This window comes from Notolabrus celidotus, chromosome 21 (assembly GCF_009762535.1).
Source record: "Notolabrus celidotus isolate fNotCel1 chromosome 21, fNotCel1.pri, whole genome shotgun sequence".
Taxonomy (NCBI): Eukaryota; Metazoa; Chordata; class Actinopteri; order Labriformes; family Labridae; genus Notolabrus; species Notolabrus celidotus.
The window spans coordinates 19367963-19394764 of NC_048292.1; the positions used below are offsets into that span (position 1 = coordinate 19367963).

Here is a 26802-nt window from a genome sequence, read left to right on the forward strand (position 1 = left end):
AAAGCCTGTAACTGTACAAATTCAGATTTTTAGTTAATTAAACGAAAACGATCACAAAAAAATCGTTATCACGTCCCTGCTGGTCATATCAGTAAATGTCATAATAACAATAACAACAGGTGCAAGCTTGTTTGATACAGTTTAAGCAGGCGGTGGCGTCAGTCTGCAGAACCTGCAGGAACCTGTAGCCTGTTGCCCCCCATTAGTTCATGAATAACATGACCACCCCCCTTTAGTCTAATAATATCATGAGGCAGTAAGATGTCGGTGGTGTGTGTTCTCGTCTGCCTGCTGTTGTTCAGAGGATTACATATTTCTGCAGAGAATTGTGAAGGTCAGACTGCACAAAGACAAAACACCTCATATGTGTTCATATTTACACCAATGATCACACTGAGCAGTTTTCAGGCTGTCAGGCTGTCAGCCTGTGTGTGTGTGTGTGTTTGTAAGTGTGTTTGTGTGTGTGTGTGTGTGTAGGTGTAGGTGTGTGTGTGTGTGTTTTGAAAACATATAAACTAAATGTATGCAAACTTTTAAATAACCAATTATAAGTTTGCAACCTCCAGTTCAAAGAGTTTTTTTTCATATGAAGAATCCTGTCACAATAAACTACAACAAACTTACAACACCGAGAGCTGCAGGCTGAGGAAACAGTTGATAAAACAGTGTGATGTTTTAAATCATTTGAAGTCCATATTAACTGATACTGAACAACATATCAGAAACTGAGAAATGTTGTTGTTTTATGAACTATATGCTAATTTTAGATCTGATACAGTAAACAAACCATTGGTTCGGGGTCATGTTTACGGTTGTCACATTCAAAGTGCTGTAATCCTAAACATCATCATTATAATTCAGTCCAGAGAGGAGATTTATCTCTTCTTATTTCAATGAAGATGTGTGATCCTGTAAGATCAGATATTATTAGTTAGAAGTCTACACTGAATGAGATATGATGCAGGTCACTCTTATTTACTTTACTCCAGTCTTCTGACCCCTGTAAGTGCTTTTACACTTCTCATCACATTCACACACTGATGTAGAGGCTGCTATAGTTTTGTGCTGCCTGAGGGTCTGGAGATCAGGTCCATCCAGTCTTGGTCTTGGTCCTTCTTGTACAGAGGTGTCTCCTCTGAGTCTTGTAATGATGGTATGTTCTGTATATGATGAAAACCACTAACTCTTTGTTACTTTGAGGAAAATTATTCTGAACCTGTTGAACTGTTTCCTCACGCAGTCTCTCACAGAGTCCTGAACCTCTTCCCCTCTTTCCCTCACTCAGCCTCTCTGGAGTTTTTATACCTGGTCATGTGACTCACCTATAGATCATGAACCTCGTTAGATGTTCCTCCAGGTGTTTTGTTGTCTCTGTACCGACTGACATTTCGCAAGGCTTTACATCATTTTTATAATCCCGTGTGTGTGTGTGTGTGTGTGTGTGTGTGTGTGTGTGTGTGTGTGTGTGTGTGTGTGTGTGTGTGTGTGTGTATGTGTGTCTGGGGGGGTGCAGTGTGTGTGGGTTTTCTTGAAAGACTGTACTCCACTCTAACCTCATCTCACAGTGACCTGACTCCACACCTGGTGGAGGATCAGCTAATACACATGTGCTCACTGAGCCAGGGCAAGGAGGCACGGCTGGTGAGACACACAGACACACTCACACACACATGCACACACACAGAACAATAATGACTGAAGCTCATAGTGTGCGTGTGTGTGTGTGTGTGTGTGTGTGTGTGTGTGTGTGTGTGTGTGTGTGTGTGTGTGTGTGCGTGTGTGTGTGTTTGCGTGTGTGTGTGCCTGTGCGTTTGTGTGTGTGTTTGTATCTAGTGTTATTATCTTGGAGCCAGCAGTGATGCAGCAACACGAGTCACAGCATCCGTGTCTCGACCTCTTGCCTCTCACGTCCCTGTCGAGAAAATCTGTCAACGACTGAACAGCCGAGACACACAGATCTGTCAGCTGACATATGGTGAACACAGACACATACATACACACACGCACGCATGCATGCAACCACGCATGCGCACACACACAACCACAAAGAGCTTGTAGAAAAAAGAATGCGCTCTATAAAGACTTTATAAATCATCGAACAAAAGAAAAGGAGGACAAGTACAAGAAATATAAAAACAAATGTAACCATTATCCCGAGATTGAAATAAAATATTATGACCCGATACTTCAAAAACTATTTGTTAACAGACTTGATGACATATTGAGAAATACAAATTTATGAATGACCATCAATAAGAGTTCAGGAAAAATCAATTGAAATCTTTATGTGATGGATTTTGTAGAAGGTAACAGCAGTGAATAAAAAAACAACGCACGGTAGCTGTATTTATTGATTAAATAAAGCATTGATACAATAGACCGCACCTCATTCCTACAGAAATCAGAGCGCTAGTGTCAGAGGTGAGACAATGTATAGGAAGTAATTCAGAAAATAGGGAACAATATGTACAAATTAATGAATGCGGTGTGCCGCAAGGATTAATATTGGGACCTAAGTTGTTTATTCTTTACTTAAATGATATTTATAGAGTGTTTAATAAGTTGGAGTTACGTTTGCAGATGACACAAATTTCATTTGTTCTGGAGAGGACATGAAAGAGTTATTGAAAACAGTAGAAACTGAGTTGATGAAGTTAAAAACATGGTTTGATGTAAATACATTTTCACTAAACGAGGATTTGGGTTTGGGTTTGGGGGGAAACTGAAAGAGTACATGAATTAGTATCTGATGTCATATAAAACATCTGTTGAAGAAGAAATGTCTACATATATTATATTGTTCACTCATTATGCCAAATATGACATACTGAGTTGAAGTGTGGGGAAATGTAAAGAAAACAAACATAGATCCTGTCATCGGTTAGAATAATAAGTAAAGCTCATTATCAGAAGTCTACTGATCCATTATTTATCAGATCTCTCACTTTAACATTTTAAGACATTGTGTCTTTAAAAACATAAGAAATACTTTTAATTGCAAGAGATAATCGTATTCCTGTTTGTATTCAACGTTTGTTTAAATTAAGAGAAGGAGGTTTTAATTTCAGACGTGTGTTTGAAACATAAGAATTAAGTAGTGTAATGTAATGCTGTGTAATGTGTAATGCTAATGGGTCGAGAGGAATTATGGATCGTACAGGAGAGGCAGAAATAAGCCCGGGGCTTCAGCCTCTTCCTTTTTTGGTCATTCTGAGATTTTTTTGTTTGGTTTTTTAAATTTTATTGTGTGAAACAAATCAGTGTCAACATGTAAAATTTAGTTTTCTCTATTTTTTAGATGACTACTCATACAAACTGTAGACTTTAGTTCTTTGTGAATTAATGACTGAAATAAATATTCATTCAATGGTTTGTTCCTTGTTTACCTGTGTTTACTGTCCGCAGAGCGCGGTCTGAAGGACCTGAGCAGCGATGGACTCAGAAACCTGAGAGTTTCAGAGTTAAAGAAGATTCTGTCGTCGTGGGGAGAAGAGTGTCGCGGCTGTTTGGAGAAACATGAGTTTGTGAGTCTGATCCAGGAGAAAGCTGCTCTGCACACACACAGCGTGGACCTGTAACAAAAACACTTCTTCTAAATTAATCTGTAATCTGATGTAGGAGCTGTAAAGTGTGATGATTTCATCTGAAGAATTAAACCAGATAATAACGAATCAGCGATCTCTCCGCTGCCTTACCTCTGATGTTTCCTGTTTCCTGTTTCATCGACTTTATTCTGACAATTAAGAGCAAGAAATGTTACATCCAGAGATCAGTTTCTATTAGACTCACAGGTTCACACACGCACGCTGGCACGCACACACACACACACACACAAACGCACGCACACACACACGCACACACACAAACGCACGCACGCAAACACACGCACACACACGCACACACACACACACACACTGCTGTTCTCAGGACAACACACACAGACGGACCTGATAACACTATGCATGAAATATCTCAATGACACGGAGCAAAAGAAAAAACATGGACAAACACTCAGTGTACTCATGTGTCCATGTTAACACTCACTATGTCCATGTTAACACCCACTGTGTACATAATAATAATAATAATAATAATACCTACGTTTTATATAGCGCTTTTCAAGAACTTAAAGACGCTTTACAAGAGAGACAATAAATAAATACAATAAAGACATATAAGACAAGCAGACGACAAGGGAAGAGGTGGAATAATTAATGTGTGGGGAATGCCTGTTTGAAAAGATAAGTTTTTAACTGTTTCTTAAATGAATGAAGTGAGTCAGAAGCACGGATGTGTGGGGGGAGAGAGTTCCAGAGGTACATGTACATGTAAACAATCACTGTGTACGCGTAAACAATCACAGTGTACGTACACGCTTCTAAATAAAATGTATTATCATTATTATTATTATGTAAACACTCACTGTGTACATGTGAACACTCACTGTGTACACACTCACTGTGTACATGTGAACACTCACTGTGTACATGTAAAAACTCATGTAAACACTGACTGTGTACATGTGAACACTGACTGTGTACATGTGAACACTGACTGTGTACATGTGAACACTCACTGTGTACATGTGAACACTCACTGTGTACATGTGAACACTCACTGTGTACATGTGAACACTGACTGTGTACATGTGAACACTCACTGTGTACATGTAAACACTCACTGTGTACATGTGAACACTGACTGTGTACATGTGAACACTCACTGTGTACATGTTAACACTCAGTGTACATGTTAACACTCAGTGTACATGTTAACACTCACTGTGTACATGTAAACACTCACTGTGTACATGTGAACACTGACTGTGTACATGTGAACACTCAGTGTACATGTTAATACTCTGTGTACATGTTAACACTCAGTGTACATGTTAACACTCAGTGTACATGTTAACACTCAGTGTACATGTTAACACTCAGTGTACATGTTAACACTCAGTGTACATGTTAACACTCTGTGTACATGTTAACACTCAGTGTACATGTTAACACTCACTGTGTACATGTTAATACTCTGTGTACATGTTAATACTCTGTGTACATGTTAACACTCAGTGTACATGTTAACACTCAGTGTACATGTGAACACTCACTGTGTATTTTTAGAGAGTAGACACATCAAGGAACTGAAGACCCAAGTCTAAACCACCACTGTCCTCAGCCTGAGAGCATCCCTGGACTGTGGATCATTAGAGACTTTGTCACTAACCTGGACTCGCCTTGTGAAGTCTTCGTTTTGTTTTCCATAACTTTGTCTCCATTTCTTTAAACTTCACACAGTGATGTTTTCTTTCCTATTATTTATTGCTATCGTTATTACAGGTTATATTTCTTCTTGTTTTACTTGACTTATTTTCAGATTCTGAATTCCCTTACTGTTTATTTTCATAAAATGTAAAAATGAGCACAAATGAATTGCTTTGAATTTGGAAATAGAAATCATTATAAAGGACACAGCTGACCCTCCTATTCATCACTTACAAACCCTGCCTCACAGCCTCTGTGGAAACAATGCCCATGTCCCGACTGATGAGTCACACAGGTGAGTACAGATGGAGGTTTGTTCCTCTCAGAAGGTAAACGTTATTTGATCCATAAACTTCAATATGAAGTCAATAATTAACCTGAAGGTGTTTTCTTATCAAACATCCATATTGAAGAGACCATCAGTGAAGAGCAGCTCAGAGTAAAGGTCAAACACACACACATACACACACATACACAGGTCATCCTCAGATTTATTGATTATATGCATTGATCAGGCAGTATACACTCAGTAGATATATCACAACATAAACTCACTAAATGTGATTTATGTTATTACATTTTCATTACATATTCTTTAAATATCAAAAACATCACCAGGATTTATCTGATATAAATGTAAAAAAAATAAGAAACAATTATTCACATTTATCAGATATTTACATTTTCAATAATCAGATCAATAATCCAAAAGCTCTACGAAATAACAATCATCACACATCAACAGGAAATCAGTGATTCCAATGGGCTTTTATTTTGTAGTTAATCTAACAGCTGGCACTTCCTATCCAGTATTTACCTGGTGGATGTTCTTGTGTGGTTCTGTAATTTATTCTTTGATTTATAAAATGTTTGGATCAATGTTTTTAGAAACTCAAACAGACGTTTTCTTTCAGGTTCTGTTACAAATAAATATAAGTGCATGGAACCTCAGGCAGAACGTGAGATCAAAATTAAAATCTGTTAGTCAATTCAAAGGCAAAGTGTCACCGAGGGAGGTGAGGACGATCAGGGACGTTCCCCAGGTCTCCCTCTGTTCCTATGGTCAGAGAACAAAGTGTGTTACTAAGTTACTGCACGGCACTAAAAATACAGAGAACACACAGAGAACATGCAGAGAACACAGAACATATTTAACAACACAGAACATTCAGAGAACGTACAGAACACAAACAGAGAACACAGAACATAGAGAACATACAAAACACACACAGAGAGAACATGCAGAGAACACAGAAACTGACAGAATATACAAACAACTTATTGAAAAAAAATAATTGAAGAACAAAACCGGAACAGAGAGGACAACTTAGAACACAAGGTGAGACACAAAGACAAATCATACTTTACATACCTGAAACACTTCAGAGAGCTAAACTCACTCATCGGGTTCTGTAGAGACAAAAAAAAAACATGAGCAGACATGTTCTCTGTCCATCAACTTCTACATTTAAACATGTTTGAAATGTGATGAACCTGTTTTACATAGCACAGATTGTAAGGTATAGAACATGTATAATGTAGAACATTTTGTTTAATGTTGAACATGTTGTTTAATGTTGAACATGTTGTTTGATGTAGAACATGTTGTTTGATGTAGAACATGTTCTTTGATGTAGAATATGTTGTATAATGTAGAACATTTTGTATAATGTAGAACATGTTGTATAATGTGGAACATGTTGTATAATGTAGAACAAGTTGTATAATGTAGAACATGTTGTATAATGTAGAACATGTTCTTTAATGCAGAACATGTTGTATAATGTAGAACATGTTGTATAATGTAGAACATGTTGTATAATGTAGAACAAGTTGTATAATGTAGAACATGTTGTATAATGTAGAACAAGTTGTATAATGTAGAACATGTTGTATAATGTAGAACAAGTTGTATAATGTAGAACATGTTGTATAATGTAGAACATGTTGTATAATGTAGAACATGTTCTTTAATGGAGAACATGTTCCTTAATGCAGAACATGTTGTATAATGGTACATACCCCACTCGTAGAAATTAATTTTGCCCTTGTGTGTGACTTTGCAGGTGTACCGCTCTCCTTTGACGGGGGTGAAGGAAACATGTTTGGTCAGGTAGTAGTACCAGTCTCCATCGAAGGCCAGGTCAGCTTGATGGGTTTCTGGGATCACCTGTCCATTCTTCAGCAGCTCCAGGGAGATCTCTGGTGGGGGTGCGATATTGCTCACATGACAGATAAGAACGTTCTTCTGTCCCCAAAGACCCCGATCTTGACTGTAGACATTCACCATTGGAGCTGTCAATGACATGAGACTGGTTCAGTGGCATTATTACAATAATAATAAAAACAACCGCAACAAAAACAAACAATAATAACAATAAACAGTATTTTTTTATTTCTGTATTATAAAAATAATAGCAAAAAAACAAACAATAATATAATAATATAATAATAAACAGTTATACAAAAATCTATATATTAATAATAATAATAATAATTATTATTATTATAAAAACAACAGCAACAAAAGCAAACAATAATAATAATGCCTCTGAAACAGGAAGTGTTTATAATGTAACATCACTATTACATTTCAGAGACTGAACTAAAGCATATATCTGACTCTGAGATCAATGAACTGATGTAAATGTAGTTTTGGTTGACCATGTCACAGAATAATGATTGTTGTTATTGAATGTAATGCAGCAGAAGTTTCAGGCTGTCAAAGAACAATAACTCATGTTGATGGTATGAAAGTTCAACCTGATTATTGGTTTATAAAAAAGAGCACCAATCTGCTGACTGAAGGTCACGGTTCATCAGCTCACAGGTTCAATAAAACTTTATTTAAACCGTACAGTGATAACATCTGAGTTATATAAAGTTCTGTGAAACAGGAAGTGAGGCCAAACGGGACTGATTCTGTCTAAAACTGAGTTAACTTTTAAAAACATTACACACTAAAGTGATCCATGTTCGCTGTTTCTGTGTTAGATAAAAACGATCAAATAAAATCAGTAAATATGTTAAATTAACCCCACAGCAGACATTTACGGCCTGTGTGACGCAGCACCATTACTGAAGAAAGACCATGAAGTACTCACATTTCTCGGCCTGTGAACGCATCGTGTGACAGAGCACACATAGGAGCAGAGCGCAGATCACACTCTTCATGGTTCACTCTTTCCCCAAAAAACACTCTGTGATCAGTTTATCGAACTTACAGACCGAGGGGTGGACTAACGCGGTCCGGGATCCAAACCGAAACTATAAACATCAGCGTCGATCAGGAGCGTCTATCAGCGGGGCAGGGCGAGGGGGCGGGGCTAACACAGGAAGGCCAACCAGACAGTCAAGCAGCTGTCCTCTAACCCCGCCCACATGACCGAGACGCTGTACGTGAGCGGATAAGAAATCCCAACCAATCAAAAATAAAAAGCTGCTGTTGCTAGGTAGAACTTCTGCCAACATGTTCCTCTCCAGCACACAAACGACATATACAAACACACAAACACCCAGAAGACTAACAAGAACAACATATACAAACACACAAACACACAGACAACTAACAAGAACAACATATACAAACACACAAACACACAGAAGACTAACAAGAACAACATATACAAACACACAAACACACAGAAGACTAACAAGAACAACATATACAAACACACAAACACACAGAAGACTAACAAGAACAACATATACAAACACACAAACACCCAGAAGACTAACAAGAACAACATATACAAACACACAAACACACAGACAACTAACAAGAACAACATATACAAACACACAAACACACAGAAGACTAACAAGAACAATATATACAAACACACAGACGACTAACAAGAACAACATATACAAACACACAAACACACAGAAGACTAACAAGAACAATATATACAAACACACAAACACACAGAAGACTAACAAGAACAACATATACAAACACACAAACACACAGGCGACTAACAAGAACAACATATACAAACACACAAACACACAGAAGACTAACAAGAACAATATATACAAACACACAGACGACTAACAAGAACAACATATACAAACACACAAACACACAGAAGACTAACAAGAACAATATATACAAACACACACACACACAGACGACTAACAAGAACAACATATACAAACACACAAACACACAGACGACTAACAAGAACAACATATACAAACACACAAACACACAGACGACTAACAAGAACAACATATACAAACACACAAACACACAGACGACTAACAAGAACAACATATACAAACACACAAACACAGAATACTAACAAGAACAACATATACAAACACACACACACACAGACGACTAACAAGAACAACATATACAAACACACAGACGACTAACAAGAACAACATATACAAACACACAAACACACAGAAGACTAACAAGAACAACATATACAAACACACACACACACAGAAGACTAACAAGAACAACATATACAAATACACAAACACACAGAAGACTAATAAGAACAACATATACAAACACACAGACGACTAACAAGAACAACATATACAAACACACAAACACACAGAAGACTAACAAGAACAACATATACAAACACACAAACACACAGAAGACTAACAAGAACAACATATACAAACACACAAACACACAGACGACTAACACAAACAACATATACAAACACACACACACACACACACACAGACGACTAACAAGAACAACATATACAAACACACACACACACACAGACGACTAACAAGAACAACATATACAAACACACAAACACACAGACGACTAACAAGAACAACATATACAAACACACAAACACACAGACGACTAACAAGAACAACATATACAAACACACAAACACACAGACGACTAACAAGAACAACATATACAAACACACACACACACACACAGACGACTAACACAAACAACATATACAAACACACAAACACACAGACGACTAACACAAACAACATATACAAACACACACACACAGACGACTAACACAAACGACATATACAAACACACACACACACTGACGACACATACAAATGACATATACAAACACACAAACACTGACGACTAACACAAACAACATATACAAACACACACACAAACTGACGACTAACACAAACGACATATACAAACACACACACTCACAACTAACACAGACAACATATACAAACACACACACACACACACTGACGACTAACAAACAACATACACAAACACCCAAACACTGACGACTAACACAAACGACATACACACACACACACTGACGAGACACGCGAACGACATATACAAACATACACACACTGACGACTAACACAAACAACATACACAAACACCCAAACACTGACGACTAACACAAACGACATATACAAACACACAAACACTGACGACTAACACAAACAACATATACAAACACACAAACACTGACGACTAACACAAACAACATATACAAACACACACACACTGACGACACGCACAAACGACATACACAAACACACACACACACTGACGACACACACGAACGACATAACAAACACACACACACTGACAACACACACAAACACACACACACACTGACGACACACACAAACAACATACACAAACACACACACACACTGATGACACACATAAACGATACACACACACAGACGACTAACACAAACAACATATACAAACACACATACTGACAACTAACACAAACAACATATACAAACACTAACGACACACACATAAACGACACACTAGTGACACACAAACACTAATGACATACACACACTAACGACACACTAGTGACACACAAACACTAATGACATACACACACTAACGACACACACATAAACGACACACTAGTGACACACAAACACTAATGACAAACACACACTAACGACACACACACACACTAATGACACACACACTCACTAACAACACACACATAAACGACACCCTAGCGACGCACATCACTAATGACATACACACACACACATTGTAAGTATTGATTCATATCCACAGAAACAGAGGTACAGATGAACTTAGTTCAAAGGACGTGAAGAGTATCATTAAACTGGACGAAGGGAGACAGTCGGGTTCAAAGCAGCTCACAAACAAACATTAGTTTTTTCAATTGCTTTAACACGATTTTGAAAACGGCCCATTTTGTCAACACTGCACACAATTCACACAACCACACGTACACAAGTAGCAGAACACCTTAGATCCTTTGCAAAATAAAACACTCTTGTAAAAACTATACACTAATTTATCAAAACCATATTTTGTTACCATATAAAACACACATTTCATTTGACTTCATTCTGTTTGAACCAGTTACACACTGCTGCTGCTAACCTAAAACACTTTATATTCTACTTCTCAGTGATCAGAGTACTGTAAGTGAAGTACACAGAGAAAGTGCAAATATACAATAAATCCACGAACACTACACAAGACCAACGCTGCAGACTGATGAAGATATAATTTATTTCTCTCTATAAACCCAAAGCAGTCAACATGTCAACATTGAGAATCACAACAATACATGTCCCAGTTTTCATGCTACTACAGCAGAGTGCATAACACTGTAAGCTCAGCAAATATCAGACAAACATAAAATACTGTATCCAGCTGAAGACAGGTGAACTCACCTGCTGCATTGTTATAGTGCTTAAACCTGATTGGTGTGTCTACAGTTGAGCATTCATGTGTTTGTGCACCTGATGGCTGTGTTTAACCGATTGGCTCATAGGTGTGGTCATTTGACAGTCAGTGCTTTGGAGTTGAAGGAAGTGACATCATGATTTACTTCTGTGTGTAATGTATACAAGGCCAGGTTGGCTTGATGGGTTCCTGGGATCACCTGTCCGTTCTTCAGCAGCTCCATGGAGATCTCTGGTGGGGGTGCAATAGTGCTCACATGACATACAGTGTAAGAACATTCTTCTGTCCCCAAAGACCCTGATCCCGACTGTAGACGTTCACCATAGGAGCTGACATGGACATGAGACTGGTTCAGTGGCATAATTACAATAACAATAAAAACAACAGCAACAAAAACAAACAATAATAATAATAAACAGTAATAAAAAATATAAATAAATTATTAATAATAATAATAATAAAGATACAACTGCACAGTGATAAAGCATGACAGCTTCAGATAGGAAACAGCTTCAGAGAGGAGACAGCTTCACAGAAGAGGAGGAGACAGCTTCAAAGAGGAGACAGCTTCAGAGAGGAGACAGCTTCAGAGAGGAGGAGGAGACAACTTCAGAGAAGAGGAGACAGCTTCACAGAAGGAGACAGATTCAGAGAGGAGACAGCTTCACAGAAGAGGAGGCGACAGCTTCAGAGAGGAGGAGACAGCTTCACAGAAGAGGAGGAGACAGCTTCAGAGAGGAGGAGACAGCTTCAGAGAAGAGGAGACAGCTTCAGAGAAGAGGAGACAGATTCAGAGAAGAGGAGACAGATTCAGAGAGGAGGAAGGGGAGACAGCTTCAGAGAGGAGGAGGAAGGGGAGACAGCTTCAAAGAGGAGGAGGAAGGGGAGACAGCTTCAGAGAGGAGCAGGTTTATCATTTAAAGGAGAACACTGTCACACCTTCATGCAGTCTGCGCCTCACCTGTGTCAGTGTGGTCTGCAGGTACTGAGATCATCTCATGACTCAGACGTCCTCCCAACAGATAAGACCTGATAAAGTGCCCTCTAGGTAATTCCATCTTATATGTTTAGCTGTCAGACAAGGTCTGTGAGTTCAATGATCTACAAAGTGTTCAATCAGAAGACTATTATTGATTAGTTTGACCCAATGAAGAACAGATCTCACAACCCGAACCCCCTGCAGGACCAGTGTCTCATTTTGAGCAGCACACCTGTCCCTCCTTGACCAGCTTCATCACACCTGAGATCTCTACCTGCCGCTTCAGGGTTGAATCATGATGACTAAGACGCAGTAGGATGACTCTGTGGTGACGCCTTCAGGTGTTAGACACCTGTCTGAATATACCTGACACCACGAGGAACCTGGGCTCCGAAGATAAACCCCTACAGTGTTTCTCAGATAGAGCTCACCTGACCAGAGGGGTATACTACGAAGCGAGTTCAACATATCCTAGATATATTCTCCTGATCCGGCTTCACTGAACCTAACAAAGGAGGTCGCGCTAAACTGTCACACGAAGCTGGTTATCAACATGTTGGGTCAATCCAGAATTACTCTGAGTGCGTTCACGTGAACAGGGTGGAGAAGGTAACATGTGACCAATCACAGACACGGACAGTCTGCCGTCAGCACATCGACATGAATTCCAAACACTGCACTGATATTAGAAAAATATGAAGAAGTTAAACACATAATCCAGATTAAATTCAACACAGCTGTGTTTGAAACATGAAGAAAGAACTGAGGGACAAGACAAAAACTGTTTGAATACGCAAATGACGTCTTACTTCTCATCATTAGTGCAGATATATAAGACTATAATAATATTAACTCTGTTTATTCCCTGACAGTGATCTCTCTCTCTCTGATTTCATCGTCTCGTGTGTGACAGTTGTAGACTTAATATTTCAACTGCAGTCCTGACGGTATCAAACTGAGCGCTGTGGTTAAAGGACTAATAACAATGAGAACATGATTCAAAGTAATACGCGCAGTTGTATAATTAAAACAGTAGCCTAAAACGATTTAATCTGAATAATCTGACTTCAGACTCTGTTTAAGTATGATGTCAAGAAAGATAATCAATAACTGTCATCAGTATTTTATATATAAAATCATAAAGGTAGACAAAGTGTCCTGCCCTTCTCTTCTCCACTGTGGGCTTGACCGCAGTTCTACCCCCTCCCCTCGCCATCAGCTCACAGAGCTCCGTGATAGAGCGAGCTGATTGGTCAGTGGGTGGAGTTTACTACAAACTGATCTCTGATCATGAGCATAACCTGCTCTGGAGCAGGTTAGGAGTTCAGCATGAGTAACCATGGTTATCTACCCTGGTAAGGAGTGAACCACCTTCGTAGTACTGAAAATCCAGAGTTAACCCTGAAGTTACCTCGATAACCGCAAATCTGGCTTCGTAGTATACCCCTCAGATCTGAGAGAACAACTCATAATAATAATAATAATAATAATAATAATAATAATAATAACAACAGTTTAAGAATAATTAAGTTATATAAAAGACAATAATACAAATATTGTTCCTTTAAACATGAAAACACAGGTTGGGTTTTTAAAGAGGTTTTTTATTAAACAAACATCAACACAAACTTTTTACTTTACAGATGTTTATCGAAAACACACCTGATCAATAATCACCTGATCAGTAAGTACTGATCTGATCAATTATCACCTGATCAGTAAGTACTGATCTGATCAATTATCACCTGATCAGTAAGTACTGATCTGATCAATTATCACCTGATTACCTGTTCTATCAAAGAAAAAAACACCCCAGATTAATATTTACACAATAATCCATAATAATTGATCAGCTGATCTGATGATCAATAAACTCAAACTGACTGAGGATAAGGAAGATGAAGATGAAGAGAACAAAGTGATGATTGAAGTCGAATAAAATAATCGATCAGCTGATCTGATGATCAATAAACTAAAACTGACTGAGACCTCTTCATTGCGAGGACGAGGAGGACGAGGAGAATGATGAAGATGAAGACAACAAAGTGATGATTGAAGTCGAGGAAAATAAACGATCAGCTGATGAAGACGAAGAGTTACATGTTGGACTCTGGGGAGACACAAAACACACACACACAGGTTAACATGTTACTGTGTATTACAGTTTGTGAGGTGTGTGTAGTGTGAAGTGTGTGTGTGAACTGACCCCAGGCGTAGCTTTTGGATTTGCCGTTGTGCATGACCTTGCAGGCGTAGTCCTCGCCGCTCATAGGTGTGAAGGCCACGTTCTTGGTCAGGTGGAAGCTCCAGTCGTGGCTGAAGGAGAGGTCGGTCTGCCTGGAATTAGGAAGCTCTTGCCCGTCCTTCAGGATGGTGATGCTCAGGTTGGGGGGGTAGAAGCCGCTCACGTGGCAGATCAGGAAATTCTCCTTCCCAAACTCCCCTGGCTTTTGGCTGTACAGCTGGACCTTAGGAGGAGCTGCAGACAAACAGAGCAGGAAGTGATGTCAGCATGATGTCATAACAACCATTAATTTATTATCATTAATGGAGTATGGATAAATTGATTGTTAAGACCTACTCAAACAAGGCTTTTTGGTTTTCTATCTCGTGGAAAAAACATTATGTGGTGTCATATTTCATCAGGGAGGAGTTTACGGTTCACATGTTTTTCAGTGACTCAGCTGAAGGTGCTGCGCTCAGCGGAGACGCTCAGGTGGGGGCTCTGCCGGACTGATCATGACCCGGTTTCTGACACCTGACCACGAACGCATGCTTATGTTTCTCGATAAGAACGACAGCAAACTGAACCCTGAGAGACATGTCTCTGTTCTCTTGTTGCAGTAAAGCCATGTTTAATCTGAGCCTTCTTTTAATGACTCTGCAGAGGTTATTGTCATTATGAGCTCCTCGCATTTATATTCAGCGTTTAACATTTTGATCGCCTTTATATGATCCTGAACTTTAACACTCTCAGTTATAAACATGTGATTAAGGAAAGTTTAATTTAGGGGGGAAAACTCATTTGGCCTTGTTCTTGATGAGGAAATCCTCTGTTTTTTCAATGATTCATCGATAATTGATCGTTAAAGCTGCTGTTGGTAAAAATGGTGTAAAAAACGTTTTTTTTTCTGCTGGGTTTGGAGAAAAGGTCGTAATACCAATCGGTACTCATCGGTAAGTGGAGTAATTTGAGATTAGTGCAAAATCTCTGCGTTTTCCAATGCCTTTGTATCAAGCAATTGTTATTATTCCCTTTGTTCCCGTTATGACAGACCAATTACAGCTAATCTCCAATCCTCCGTCCTGATTGGTTGAGGGGCGGCCCCTACTACGTACTCTGATTAGTTATGAGTCCGGCACTAACATGACTGTGCACGCCTATCTGTTTGTAGAGAGGGGAGGGGGGCAATCTGGTTGGGAGGGGTAATGTTGCCATTCGAAGTCCCTCTCTCTAAACAGATGTTTACTCTGTGACCAGCAACAGCAGCTTTAAGCTTTAATATTTCGGAAGATCGATCACGGAGAATACTTAAAATTTGTATCCATAGTTCAATGTTTTCATTTTTATTAAAGCTTTTTCTGTTTTTCATCTCTCACATGAAATAAAACTTTGTGTCTGTTATAAACTAAAAGATTGAACTTTAGTCTAAACTGAATCTAAGACCTTACATCAGTCTGTCCTCTGTAATAACTGTGTGTCCCTCACTGCACTCTTCGGCCTCCAAGGGGCGCTGTTACTGCGCAACTTGATTACAGGAAAACGAAAGTAACTCGGACAGTTTGGGGATTTCCACTGAGTCACAAAAACATTTTCAGTTTAACGCCTGTGTTTATTTTATAGATTTATGAAGCCCATCAGAAACATTATTGATCAGTCTATCAGAAACATGATTGATCACTTATTAAACAGTTTAGCTGTGACAGAGAGATTTCTGATACTCCGTTTCATTCAGGACGCAGAATGACGCAGTTTAACTTCATCAGTTTAACAAACTACAGTTTATTACAGATCAATGATACCAATCACTGACATCACTGATCAAATGTCACACCGGCACAGGTGAGGTCTACAGGAGAAACATGTTTTTTACTCTGTTTCCCACAGACCAGCTGTAGTTTAATAATCCAGGTTATTAACCTTAAACATCATTTATCAGTCTATAGAAACATCATTTATCAGTCTATAGAAACATTATTTAACAGTCTATAGAAACATTATTTAACAGTTTATAGAAACATTAATTAACAGGAACAGAATATCTTAGGAGGCCTCAAACTGACGCGCTCATGTATTGAACACGGATATAAACTATGATTTCACAATAAAGAGTGACTTATGGGGGTACTCACTGAGTTTCTCCACACAGCTGCATGCTGCAATCAGAGCGAACAGGAATCCGAACACGGGCAGCTTCATCATGACTGCTTTAGAGTCTTATTTACTCTGCGTTTCTCTTCTCCGGAGTTTAGGGTTAGAGATGCGTTCACGGTCCTCTCAACGCGGAATAAAGTGAAAGCGTTCAAAGATCTCAGTAATAACGCGCTCTAAACCCCACCCACTCCGTGTAACCGACCAATCACAATCCCCTCCCTGTGTTACCAAGCAGAATAGGATCAGACAGGTTAGACAGTCTGAGGAAACTCCCTGAAACTCCTCTCTCTCGGAGCTCACCTGTAAATATTGAGTGCAAGTGAAGATGGGCATTAAAAGTGTACACACACACACACACACACACACACACACACACATATATATATACATACACACGTATACACACATGAAGGCCTCACCGCCCAATTGCGAGGAATCAACCACTGTATTATATTGATTCATTATATATTGATCAACTGTATTATTTCATTTCATAGCGTAAATCAGTTGTATTGAATATAAAAGATCTATTATTTTCAGTGTAATCTATGAAAATATGTACCATTATAATTATTGTATTCGTTTTGTACACTGCTTTGGCAATAACTGAACTGAGAGAGAGAGAGAGAGAGAGAGAGATTTTTATTATTTATTTATTTTATTTTAGAGTTATCAATTGATTATAATTATTTATCATTTTAATATTTATTGTTTTACACTTTTTCACTAGTTGTGATGTGAGAATCTAGTGTGTGTGTATATATATGTGTATATATATATATATATATATATATATATATATATATATATATATAAAAATATACACATACATATACATATACATATATATATATATATATATATATATATATAAAAATATACACATACATATACATATATATATATATACACACACACAAGTAATATATGTATTATTTGATGTGATATGTTTTATTTTTTGCTTTGGCAACATTGTTTAACTTTCATTCCAATAAAGAGACAATAGGGGTGTGATAAATTAGTGAGTGAATAAAAATAACAGACAGGTTCATTTTATTTTTAGGTGGAGATAAAAACGATGAATAAAAAGTTCACAGACTTCTGAGGATTTATTTTTAAATATTTATTAAACTTTAAGGCCACAGTTCATAACACATCATTTAATCTATATCACTCCAAAAATATATCCTAAATATTCAGAAATCTCTGCAGAGGGAATCATGAAGGCCCTGCAGCCTGTTTCATTTTCTGAGAGGCTTATTGTTTAACACTTCGCTCCTGTTTAACTGAGTCACAGAGTAGGTGTTTTTAAGGTGAGAGAATCTGTTTCGGTTTGTTAGTCTGACTCAGTCATGACGACATGACGCCCCCTGCTGGTCAATGTAGGAAAGTGCAAATTCAAAAACAGTCTCCTTTATGTAGCATTAACACCAAACGCCAATGATGTCGCTTTTGGCTAGAATATTTTTTGGTTCTTGCTCAATCGCACATACACGAGTGCCCAAGATGCACATTTTCACTAGAGGGGGAGGGGTTCCCTTCAAACGCCGCTCCAGTCTGTCGTCTTTCGAACAAGGTTGAGCTCGACTACATTGAATGGTGAAGCCGGGTTTTCACATCTCAGCAGATAATCCTCCTCCCTCTCTGTCCTCACAGTGAGCTCCTGTTTATTCCTGATCCCATAAAAACAGGTAGAATCACAGAGTTCAAGCTGCACAGAGATACAATCAATGAACCTCCACCGGTCCGTACGTCGCATCATACATCACCGGAGGATCTGTACACTGATTGGCTATCCTGGCACGGATGATTCGCGTCAATTTGCATAATTCGTGTCTCTCGACTTGCGTCTATTTGCGTCTTTACATTGATTTAATATGTGATTCATTTGCGTGAATGATTTTATTTGCGTTTGGTGTGAACACCCCGTTACGTTTCCCTCCGACACAGCGATGTGACTCTCTCTCCCCCAGAGGCCACTGCTGCTGTCAGTCAGTGGGTTATAAATAAAGTTATACTGAAAAACACACACAGAAGATCAGAGCCGGACTAACACACAGTTTCAGGTCTTCACCTGTGATCACCTCCACTAAATGCACCTTAAAACTTTAAACTGCCTATCACAGTTCCGTCTTCTCCTCACTTCCAGCTCTGCTGGAAGCTCCACCCGCTGCCCCAGAGGGGGAGGAGGGAGGGGGGGAGGAGGGGTGTTTGGGCTGGAAGGACAGGGAGGCGGAGTTAATGCAGAAACGTTTTCCTGTTGGCCGAGGTCCATCATCAAACATGTGACCCAGGTGAGCCCCACACTGAAAAACAGAGCGAGAGAGGGAGGGAGCGAGAGAGAGAGGGAGGGACAGAGAGAGAGGGAGGGAAAGAGAGAGAGGGAGGGAGAGCTGTGAACTCTCTTTTTAATGTGCAGCTGAGTTGAATGTGGACCGTGTCAGTGTTTACCTGGTGATCTATGACTGATAAATAGTTTAAATACTACACACTGCCTTTAAACACTACAAACTGTACCTTTAAATATTCATTTAAATACTAATACTAGTTCTATAATTTTTATAGAACCTGTTATCACGTCTGATTTGCTGTATTTGATCTATTTCCTTTTAAAGACTTTAAATGATTTAAACTTCGCGTTCTTAGAAACAGTTTACACAGAGTCCTGACTCTGATGGAAAGGGAGCTGGTATCTCTGATGTTTTCAGGTGGACTCGTTGGTTACCTGGCTGCAGGTGGTCTCGACTCGGTGCATGCCGTAGGAAAAATCGTCTGAGTTTGAGATGGACTCTTCCTTCAGGATGTCAAAGAACGACGGCCATCCTAAACACATCATTGATGTTAAAAGCTTTGACCTTTAGCGCCATCATCAGGTCAACTTCTGAATGTGTCTATTTATGTTTTTGCTAAATAGACACTTATGTTATGGTAACCTAAACAGCTGCTGAAAAACATGTTAGCATTCTGACAGTTAGCATGTTAGCAAAAAGGTTCACTCACCTGAGTGCGAGTCAAACTTGGTGTTAGAGCTGAAACAGGAAACACAAAGATCAGTCAGGAAGTCTGTTCACATCATTCTCTGTATACCTTTCAGATTCTACAAGAACAAAGTTTATCATCTTTGTAACATTATTAATCTATTATAATATATTTAATGTTTCATCATTATCCATCAAACTTTAACTTTGTGATAACTCATCACAAATATTGTGTTGTATTCTCTTTAAAACATTATCTTGTTATAACAAATATGTGATATAAAAACATTAGAGACATGTATATATGTATGTATTTATATGTGTGTGTATATAGTATTGGTGGTGGAACCAATCTTTTCTATTTATTTATTTATTTATTTTTTAGTATTATTTTTACAAGGGATGTTTGTACTGTTTGTATTATGTATTATGTTAAGGGTGAGTCGTTCCCCCCCTTACTTCATTTCATTCTAGACCAGATTTTGTAAGCTGATGTGCTGATATTGCCGCATAAGAATGTCATGTGAGATTTGTAATTAATGCAAAAAAACCAATAAAAGACAGTTGAAATAAAAACATTAGAGACACATGATAATAAGATTCATTGTATATTTAATGTTATTTATTGAAGCAGATTAAATGTTCCTTTCATTTTGTTTAATGTGACATTCTCTCACTCGTTATCTCAACAATCTTTTACATTTTTATTTTATTATAGTGTATTATCACATAAACTACGTCAGTCCTGATGTTTAGAGCTGAATGAAACTATGACGTTTATCATCTTTATAAGGTTTTATTATTTCATCGTACTTAATGTCATTTATCACTTTATATTGAATATCATGTTTCATTCTTTTAAAGGTTTCATTCACAGCTGTCACCTGAACAGAGGAGCTCCACAGACCACACAGGTGTATGTCCCCTCGTCTTTATGGTCCGTGAACTCGCCTGTGAAAGCACTGAGGACATGAAGAGGGGTTCATATCATTAGCGACATCAGGTATTACCGTCTGTGTGAGACCACAGGTGACACGTTTACACCTGAAAGTTCATCTCTGCATTAAAGTCTGATTAGTTCAGTTCAGCTGAACTTTATGATTACATGATAACAGGGAAGCTAAAAATGCCAACTGGTGTTCTCACCTCTCGGTGCCTCTCTCCTGGGTCACATGGTACTGCTTCGGGGTGAGGCGCTGCTTCAGCTCCTCCTGAGAGAAACTCACAGGCCATGTTCTCTTACTCCTCCGAGCACCTGAGGGAGGAGAGGATAGGAGGAGAGAGAGGAGGAGAGGAGGACAGAAGAGAGAGGGAGAGAGGGAGAGACGGAGACGGAGGAGAGGGAGGTGGAGAAAGAGCAGAGAAGAGAGAGGGAGAGATGGAGGAGGACAGAGGAGAGGAGGTGCAGTGAGTTTAGCTGTTTATCTCAGTAAAGTTTGAAGTTCAAACACACTCAGTGATTTCAGTGTGAGGAGGATCTCTTTTGTAATGATAGATTATAATCTCCTCTACATCTACTCCTCTCACTCAGAGTCAGTGGTGCGTTCAGGTTGCTCTACATGTGTGTTAAGGTATAGATGGCGGTGCGTTCAGGTTCCTCTCTGTGTGTTTGTTAAAGTACAGATGGCAATGTGTTCAGGTTCCTCTGTTAGTGTGCTAAAATACAGACTGCGATGCATTCAGGTTCCTCTGTGTTTGTTTTAAGGTATAGATGGTGGTTAGTATAGGTTCCTCTATGTGTGTTGAAGTATAGAAGGCAATGCGTTCAGGTTCCTCTGTGTGTGTGTTAAAGTATAGATGGCGATGTGTTAAGGTTCCTGTGTGTGTGTGTGTGTGTGTGTGTGTGTGTGTGTGTGTGTGTGTGTGTGTGTGTGTGTGTGTTAAAGTACAGATAGCGATGCCTTCAGGTTCCTCTGTGTGTGTTTTAAAGTATAGAAGGTGATGCATTCAGGTTCATCTATGTGTGTGTGTTACAGTATAGATGACAATGCCGTCAGGTTCATCTATGTGTGTGTGTTACAGTATAGATGGCGGTGCGTTCAGGTTCATCTACGTGTGTGTGTTAAAGTATAGATGGCGGTGCGTTCAGGTCACTCTGCCGTGTATTTAAGTCCAGACTGTGTTGTGTTCAAGTTCCTCTTTGTGTGGTTAATTTATTCCTCTTTTTTATTTAGAAATTAATTTATGAGTTTGTTTTTCACAAAGAGAATTCAGGAACATGGGCTTGAAGAGAATCTGATCAGGATGCTGAAATCCTTCTTCTATAGTACACGGTTACCAAAGCAGTGAGGTCATGCAGGCTGCAAAAACAGGCAGAGAGTCACTACACCTGAGAGCTGAGCATGAGAGGAGCTCACCTGGTGAAGCTTTGAAACAGCAGACTGGATTCTCTCAGTTCACAGAGAGCTTTAAATGATCTGAGAGAGTCTGAGCACTAAGAGAGAAACATCCTTTACTGTCACTCGGTCTGACGCTCAGAGTCACCATGAGTTAATCCTCCTGCAGCTCATTTCACATCTTCAGTTCAGGATTCATTAACATGATTCAACAACTTCTAAAAATAAAATACAGGGAGGTGAATCCATCCTCATCGGTTTCACTTCCTCTTTAATGTTTGAAATCCTAGAATGCCAGATCATCAGTTTTACATGAACCTGACTGAACCAGACTTCTGAGATTAATATTAAATTCTCTTTTGTAGAAAAACAAACCCTCACATCCCTGAGGTCAGAGGTTAAAGATCAGAGGTCAGAGGTTAAAGGTCAGCTCAGTTTGAAGCTCTCAAAAATCGAACACATTCAACATGTCCGCTTGCTGAGAGCAAACTAAAAGCAGGTAAAAGCCTCACAGCAGAGGGTGGAGTTAAACCAGAGCACACACACATGCTGTCAGCAGGTGTTAGACAGCAGCAGGTGTTAGACAGCAGCAGGTGAGGTACAGGTGAGCACAGCATCAGCACACAGCGGGTCAGGAGGTCATGTGACCTGAGGGCAGACTGCAGGCCTTCAGAGCTACAGGCTGACTCTTGGTTATGAGATGTAGCAGATTGAAACCCGACATGTTGGCTGGAGAACAGAACCTCACAGGACTACAGCAGGAACCAGAACCAGATTGGACCAGAACCAGACAGCTACAAGGCAGACCACATGAAGAGGAGAGCAGGAAGTAAAAAAAAGAACCACCACAACAACAACATAAAAAGGACAAAGCAGGTTAATGAACTGGAGCATGTGGGTCTGCAAGACCTCCAGGATCCTCTGTGGGTGAAGGTAAGGCCAGAAACATAAACCAAGGGATCCGCTCCACCCTCCGCTCCGCTCAACGCTCCACTCGACCCTCCGCTCAACGCTTAGCTCGGCCCTCCACTCAACGCTCCGCTCGGCCCTCCGCTCAACGCTCCCCTCGACCCTCCGCTAGACCCCCTGCTAGACCCTCTGCTAGACCCTCCTCTCCAATAGATCCTATGCTCCGCTCGACCCTCCGACTGACGCTCCCCTCGATGCTCAACTTTGTACCCTCTGACGCTCAACTCTGTACCCTCTGACAGGTGACTCTGTACCCTCTGACAGGTGACTCTGTACCCTGGACCAAGGTGTTGAAAACCTGTCTTCACTTTGGTTTGAGGTGTGTCAGGTGACTCTACCTATGAGAACAGAGGGCTGAGCTGGGGGGAAAACTGAGCTGCTGCCTCTCCCAAGAGCACGATGCAGATTGAGGAAGAGCGCCCCCCGTCTGAGGAGGAAGGCCATGACACACACGGTCCCACTGAGAGACGGAGAGAGAGCACACAGGGATTAATCTGTGATCAATAAATTGTCCTGTCAGTACGATTCCCAAAGATTACAGAGTGTATGACTTCTGGATGCTTCCCAGGTAACGTATCCAACGAGCATCCAACGCTGTCTGCGCTCAAGCCACCTGCACAGGTAACAAGGAGCCGAACACCTGCTACCTGCACAGGTAACAAGGAGCCGAACAATAGCTACCTGCACAGGTAACAAAGAGCGGAACAATAGCTACCTGCACAGGTAACAAGGATCCGAACACCTGCTACCTGCACAGGTAATGAGGAGCCAAACACCTGCTACCTGCACAGGTAACGAGGAGCCGAACGATTGCTACCTGCAAAGGTAACAAGGAGCGGAACGATAGCTACCTGCACAGGTAACAAGGAGCCGAACGATAGCTACCTGCACAGGTAACAAGGAGCGGAACACCTGCTTCCTGCACAGGTAACAAGGATCCGAACACCTGCTACCTGCACATGTAACGAGGAGCCGAACGATAAGTACCTGTACATGTAACGAGGAGCCGAACGATAGCTACCTTAACGGGTAGCGGGGAGTTGAACGATAACTACCTACACAGGTAGCGAGGAGCTGAACGATAGCTACCTTCACAGGTATCAAGGACCCGAATGATAGCTATAATCAATTGTACTAATCAAAACATGAAGTAAAATTTTGTTATCACCACAGACTGATCGTTTAACATCACACACACACACACACACACACACACACACACACACACACACACACACACAGTTACTTTAATGTACATGTTTATGGTCAAGTTAGATTAATAACTGTTATATGATGGAAATCATTTCTTTAATGAAAGTAACTAAACAGTATATTACTACATTAGCATTGTGCTAAAGTTCGCTCGGATCATTTGTCTAACACCAACAATAGCAGTGTGTAGGGGTGCAAGGATATATCACAAATAGGTAAACAAATCGATAGAAATAAGGGTGGATTAAAATCGATTCAACATAATTTGTATCAGGATATTATTTTTAAACAGTAGAAGTACTCATTGAGTATCCTGCGCTGCTCACTTGCTGAGTGTAGGCGTTCTAAGTTTGTTAAAGAATCAGCTGACTAAAGGTGTTGCCCACAGCAGAGACGCTCAGCTGGGAGCTGCAGCTGAGAGACAGGTCTCCACGAGCGCTTTCTTTCTCCGCTGCTGGACCGATTAAGACCAGGTTGCACTCATGACCGCATTCACATGCTTTTTTTCTCAATAAGAACGAGTAGACAGAAAACTGGACACTGTGAGTCTAAAATATGATTCTGTTCAGTTGTCCTGTTGCAATAAATCCACATGTTGAAGTACGAGTCTTCACTCTATGGCCATGCGTTATCGAAGATTATTGATAAACCTGCTCCTCACGTTGATATTCAGCGTGTTTACCATTTTGAACACCTCAATATGATGTTTAATACCGTCAGTGATATACACACATTGTGTCGTGAAACAGACCCTGCAGCTGACGGTGCGCTCGCTCACTGCAGAGCTGCAGGAGGATTAAGTTGAGAAGGACTCTCGCTACAACTACCTGCCCTGTTTATAACCGTCCCTGTGTGCGTGAATGCCCAACAAGTAAGTTGTGTGTCCTGTTATTATGAAGAGACGGAGAACTGACGTTTTCCCGTCCGCAGGCATTCAAGTGTGTTAATTGATAAACTCCCGAAAGAGCAATTAGTTGCCACGAGCACGTGTCAGCTAATATAGCTAATAACCTTTATAATCATGTTTCTATTAATTTCATGTTAAATGAAATACATGTTAAATTAAAACAAAAAAAAAGATATTTTATTATTAAACAAATTAACATTACACACACAAAAGTACCGAAAATTGGTACCGTTGAGTACCGTTACCGATTCCCAGGTACCGGGTATCAGTTTAAATGTGAAAGGTACCCATCCCGAGTTACAACACACCTTTAAAATGAAAATAATTACTTTGTTTACAGAGAAATATAAGAGAAAGAATATATATTGCAACTGTCCATATCTGAGAATTTATATAAAATAATAGTTATTTGAATTTTGAGTTCAATCCAGTTTTCTTGAAAACCGTTGGAGAATCGTGAGTGAATCGAATCGTGAACCAAAAATTGTGATTCGAATCGATTCGTGGGTTGTGTATCCTTACATCCCTAGCAGTATGCTAACGTTAGCTTGGCTCACTTATCTAACACTCACATTAGCTCAGTGCTAACATTAGCTCGTTTAATCTCGAGCGTTAAAGTGTGTGAGTGTGTGTGTCTTACCGGGGAGCAGCAGTAACACACAAACCGTCAAGATGATCCGAGTCAGTCCGCCGGGATCGGGTCTAAACATGGACTGGCTCGTTGTCTGCCCAGCAGGTCTGACTGTGTCCTATTATGGACAAACACCAAACACTGACCCTCTTCTTTTTCTTCTTCTGTGATTACTGCAGCCTCTGATAAAGTGTAACTGTGAGCGCCCCCTGCTGGACGCTCTAAGCATGATGAGCACAGAGCGTCTTCACCTTATCTATAGTCTTTACCATGAAGAGTTAAACCTCCTTACTGTCTCAAGAGTCTCTGTCTATGGTCTTTGTCCATCCAGGTACGTCTTCAATCTGTATGTGGACCACACAGGGCTGTAAGGACGCACCACTGCGAGGCTGATGTGTGGGTATTATTACGACGAGTATTATTATTATTATTATTATTATTATTATAATTATTATCGTTATTATGATTC

The 26802-nt window shown here is 39.8% G+C and overlaps 4 protein-coding genes across 8 annotated transcripts; 1 reads left to right on the top strand and 3 right to left on the bottom strand.

Annotated features, from left to right (window-relative positions):
• The first annotated feature begins 8 nt into the window (after positions 1–8).
• cdnf (cerebral dopamine neurotrophic factor) lies at positions 9–3671 on the top strand. Its single transcript, XM_034673982.1, has 4 exons — positions 9–334; positions 1514–1641; positions 1834–1975; positions 3406–3671. Exons 1-4 carry the CDS (start codon positions 262–264, stop codon positions 3576–3578), a joined length of 516 nt encoding a protein of 171 aa, XP_034529873.1. The 5' UTR covers positions 9–261; the 3' UTR covers positions 3579–3671.
• A 2069-nt stretch (positions 3672–5740) lies between these two features.
• Positions 5741–8578, bottom strand: LOC117805310 (beta-2-microglobulin-like). Its single transcript, XM_034673987.1, has 4 exons — positions 8372–8578; positions 7290–7562; positions 6640–6677; positions 5741–6324 (listed from the first exon to the last, which is right to left on the bottom strand). Exons 1-3 carry the CDS (start codon positions 8439–8441, stop codon positions 6664–6666), a joined length of 357 nt encoding a protein of 118 aa, XP_034529878.1. The 5' UTR covers positions 8442–8578; the 3' UTR covers positions 5741–6324; positions 6640–6663.
• Positions 8579–14508: 5930 nt separating this feature from the next.
• Positions 14509–17444, bottom strand: LOC117804871 (beta-2-microglobulin-like). Of its 3 annotated transcripts, none has more exons than XR_004629280.1 (4): positions 17279–17444; positions 15132–15404; positions 14705–15035; positions 14509–14670 (listed from the first exon to the last, which is right to left on the bottom strand). XR_004629280.1 is itself a non-coding variant. In XM_034673292.1 (3 exons), the coding sequence occupies exons 1-3, from the start codon at positions 17346–17348 to the stop codon at positions 15022–15024; spliced, it is 357 nt and encodes a 118-aa protein (XP_034529183.1). In that variant the 5' UTR covers positions 17349–17444; the 3' UTR covers positions 14509–15021. The 3 variants fall into 3 exon arrangements, 1 of the variants encoding a protein (XP_034529183.1); XR_004629281.1 differs by having other exon boundaries at positions 14561–14602; positions 14637–15035; XM_034673292.1 differs by having other exon boundaries at positions 14509–15035.
• A 964-nt stretch (positions 17445–18408) lies between these two features.
• On the bottom strand, positions 18409–26511 carry msrb3 (methionine sulfoxide reductase B3). 3 transcript variants are annotated; one of them, XM_034673289.1, is made up of 7 exons: positions 26343–26481; positions 23922–24043; positions 21425–21533; positions 21163–21240; positions 20301–20329; positions 20026–20123; positions 18409–19606 (listed from the first exon to the last, which is right to left on the bottom strand). In XM_034673289.1, exons 2-7 carry the CDS (start codon positions 24025–24027, stop codon positions 19421–19423), a joined length of 606 nt encoding a protein of 201 aa, XP_034529180.1. In that variant the 5' UTR covers positions 24028–24043; positions 26343–26481; the 3' UTR covers positions 18409–19420. The 3 variants fall into 3 exon arrangements, with proteins under 3 accessions (XP_034529180.1, XP_034529181.1, XP_034529182.1); XM_034673290.1 differs by lacking the exon at positions 23922–24043 and adding an exon at positions 23263–23408 and having other exon boundaries at positions 26343–26468; XM_034673291.1 differs by lacking the exon at positions 23922–24043 and having other exon boundaries at positions 26343–26511.
• Between the last annotated feature and the right edge of the window lie 291 nt (positions 26512–26802).

What these genes read in the sequence shown, in the direction of transcription:
- msrb3 (XM_034673289.1), bottom strand. Translation starts at nt 24,027, where the DNA reads ATGGCCTTCCTCCTCAGACGGGGGGCGCTCTTCCTCAATCTGCATCGT. An exon ending in CAGGAGAGAGGCACCGAGAG is followed by an intron (nt 21,241 to 21,424) that starts GTGAGAACACCA and finishes TCATGTCCTCAG; the next exon opens with TGCTTTCACAGGCGAGTTCA. An exon ending in TGTGGAGCTCCTCTGTTCAG is followed by an intron (nt 20,330 to 21,162) that starts GTGACAGCTGTG and finishes TTCCTGTTTCAG; the next exon opens with CTCTAACACCAAGTTTGACT.
- LOC117805310 (XM_034673987.1), bottom strand. Translation starts at nt 8,441, where the DNA reads ATGAAGAGTGTGATCTGCGCTCTGCTCCTATGTGTGCTCTGTCACACG. An exon ending in GCGTTCACAGGCCGAGAAAT is followed by an intron (nt 7,563 to 8,371) that starts GTGAGTACTTCA and finishes TGTCATTGACAG; the next exon opens with CTCCAATGGTGAATGTCTAC.
- LOC117804871 (XM_034673292.1), bottom strand. Translation starts at nt 17,348, where the DNA reads ATGATGAAGCTGCCCGTGTTCGGATTCCTGTTCGCTCTGATTGCAGCA. An exon ending in CAGCTGTGTGGAGAAACTCA is followed by an intron (nt 15,405 to 17,278) that starts GTGAGTACCCCC and finishes GTTTGTCTGCAG; the next exon opens with CTCCTCCTAAGGTCCAGCTG.
- cdnf (XM_034673982.1), top strand. Translation starts at nt 262, where the DNA reads ATGTCGGTGGTGTGTGTTCTCGTCTGCCTGCTGTTGTTCAGAGGATTA. An exon ending in TTCTGCAGAGAATTGTGAAG is followed by an intron (nt 335 to 1,513) that starts GTCAGACTGCAC and finishes GGGGGGGTGCAG; the next exon opens with TGTGTGTGGGTTTTCTTGAA. An exon ending in AGGGCAAGGAGGCACGGCTG is followed by an intron (nt 1,642 to 1,833) that starts GTGAGACACACA and finishes GTTTGTATCTAG; the next exon opens with TGTTATTATCTTGGAGCCAG.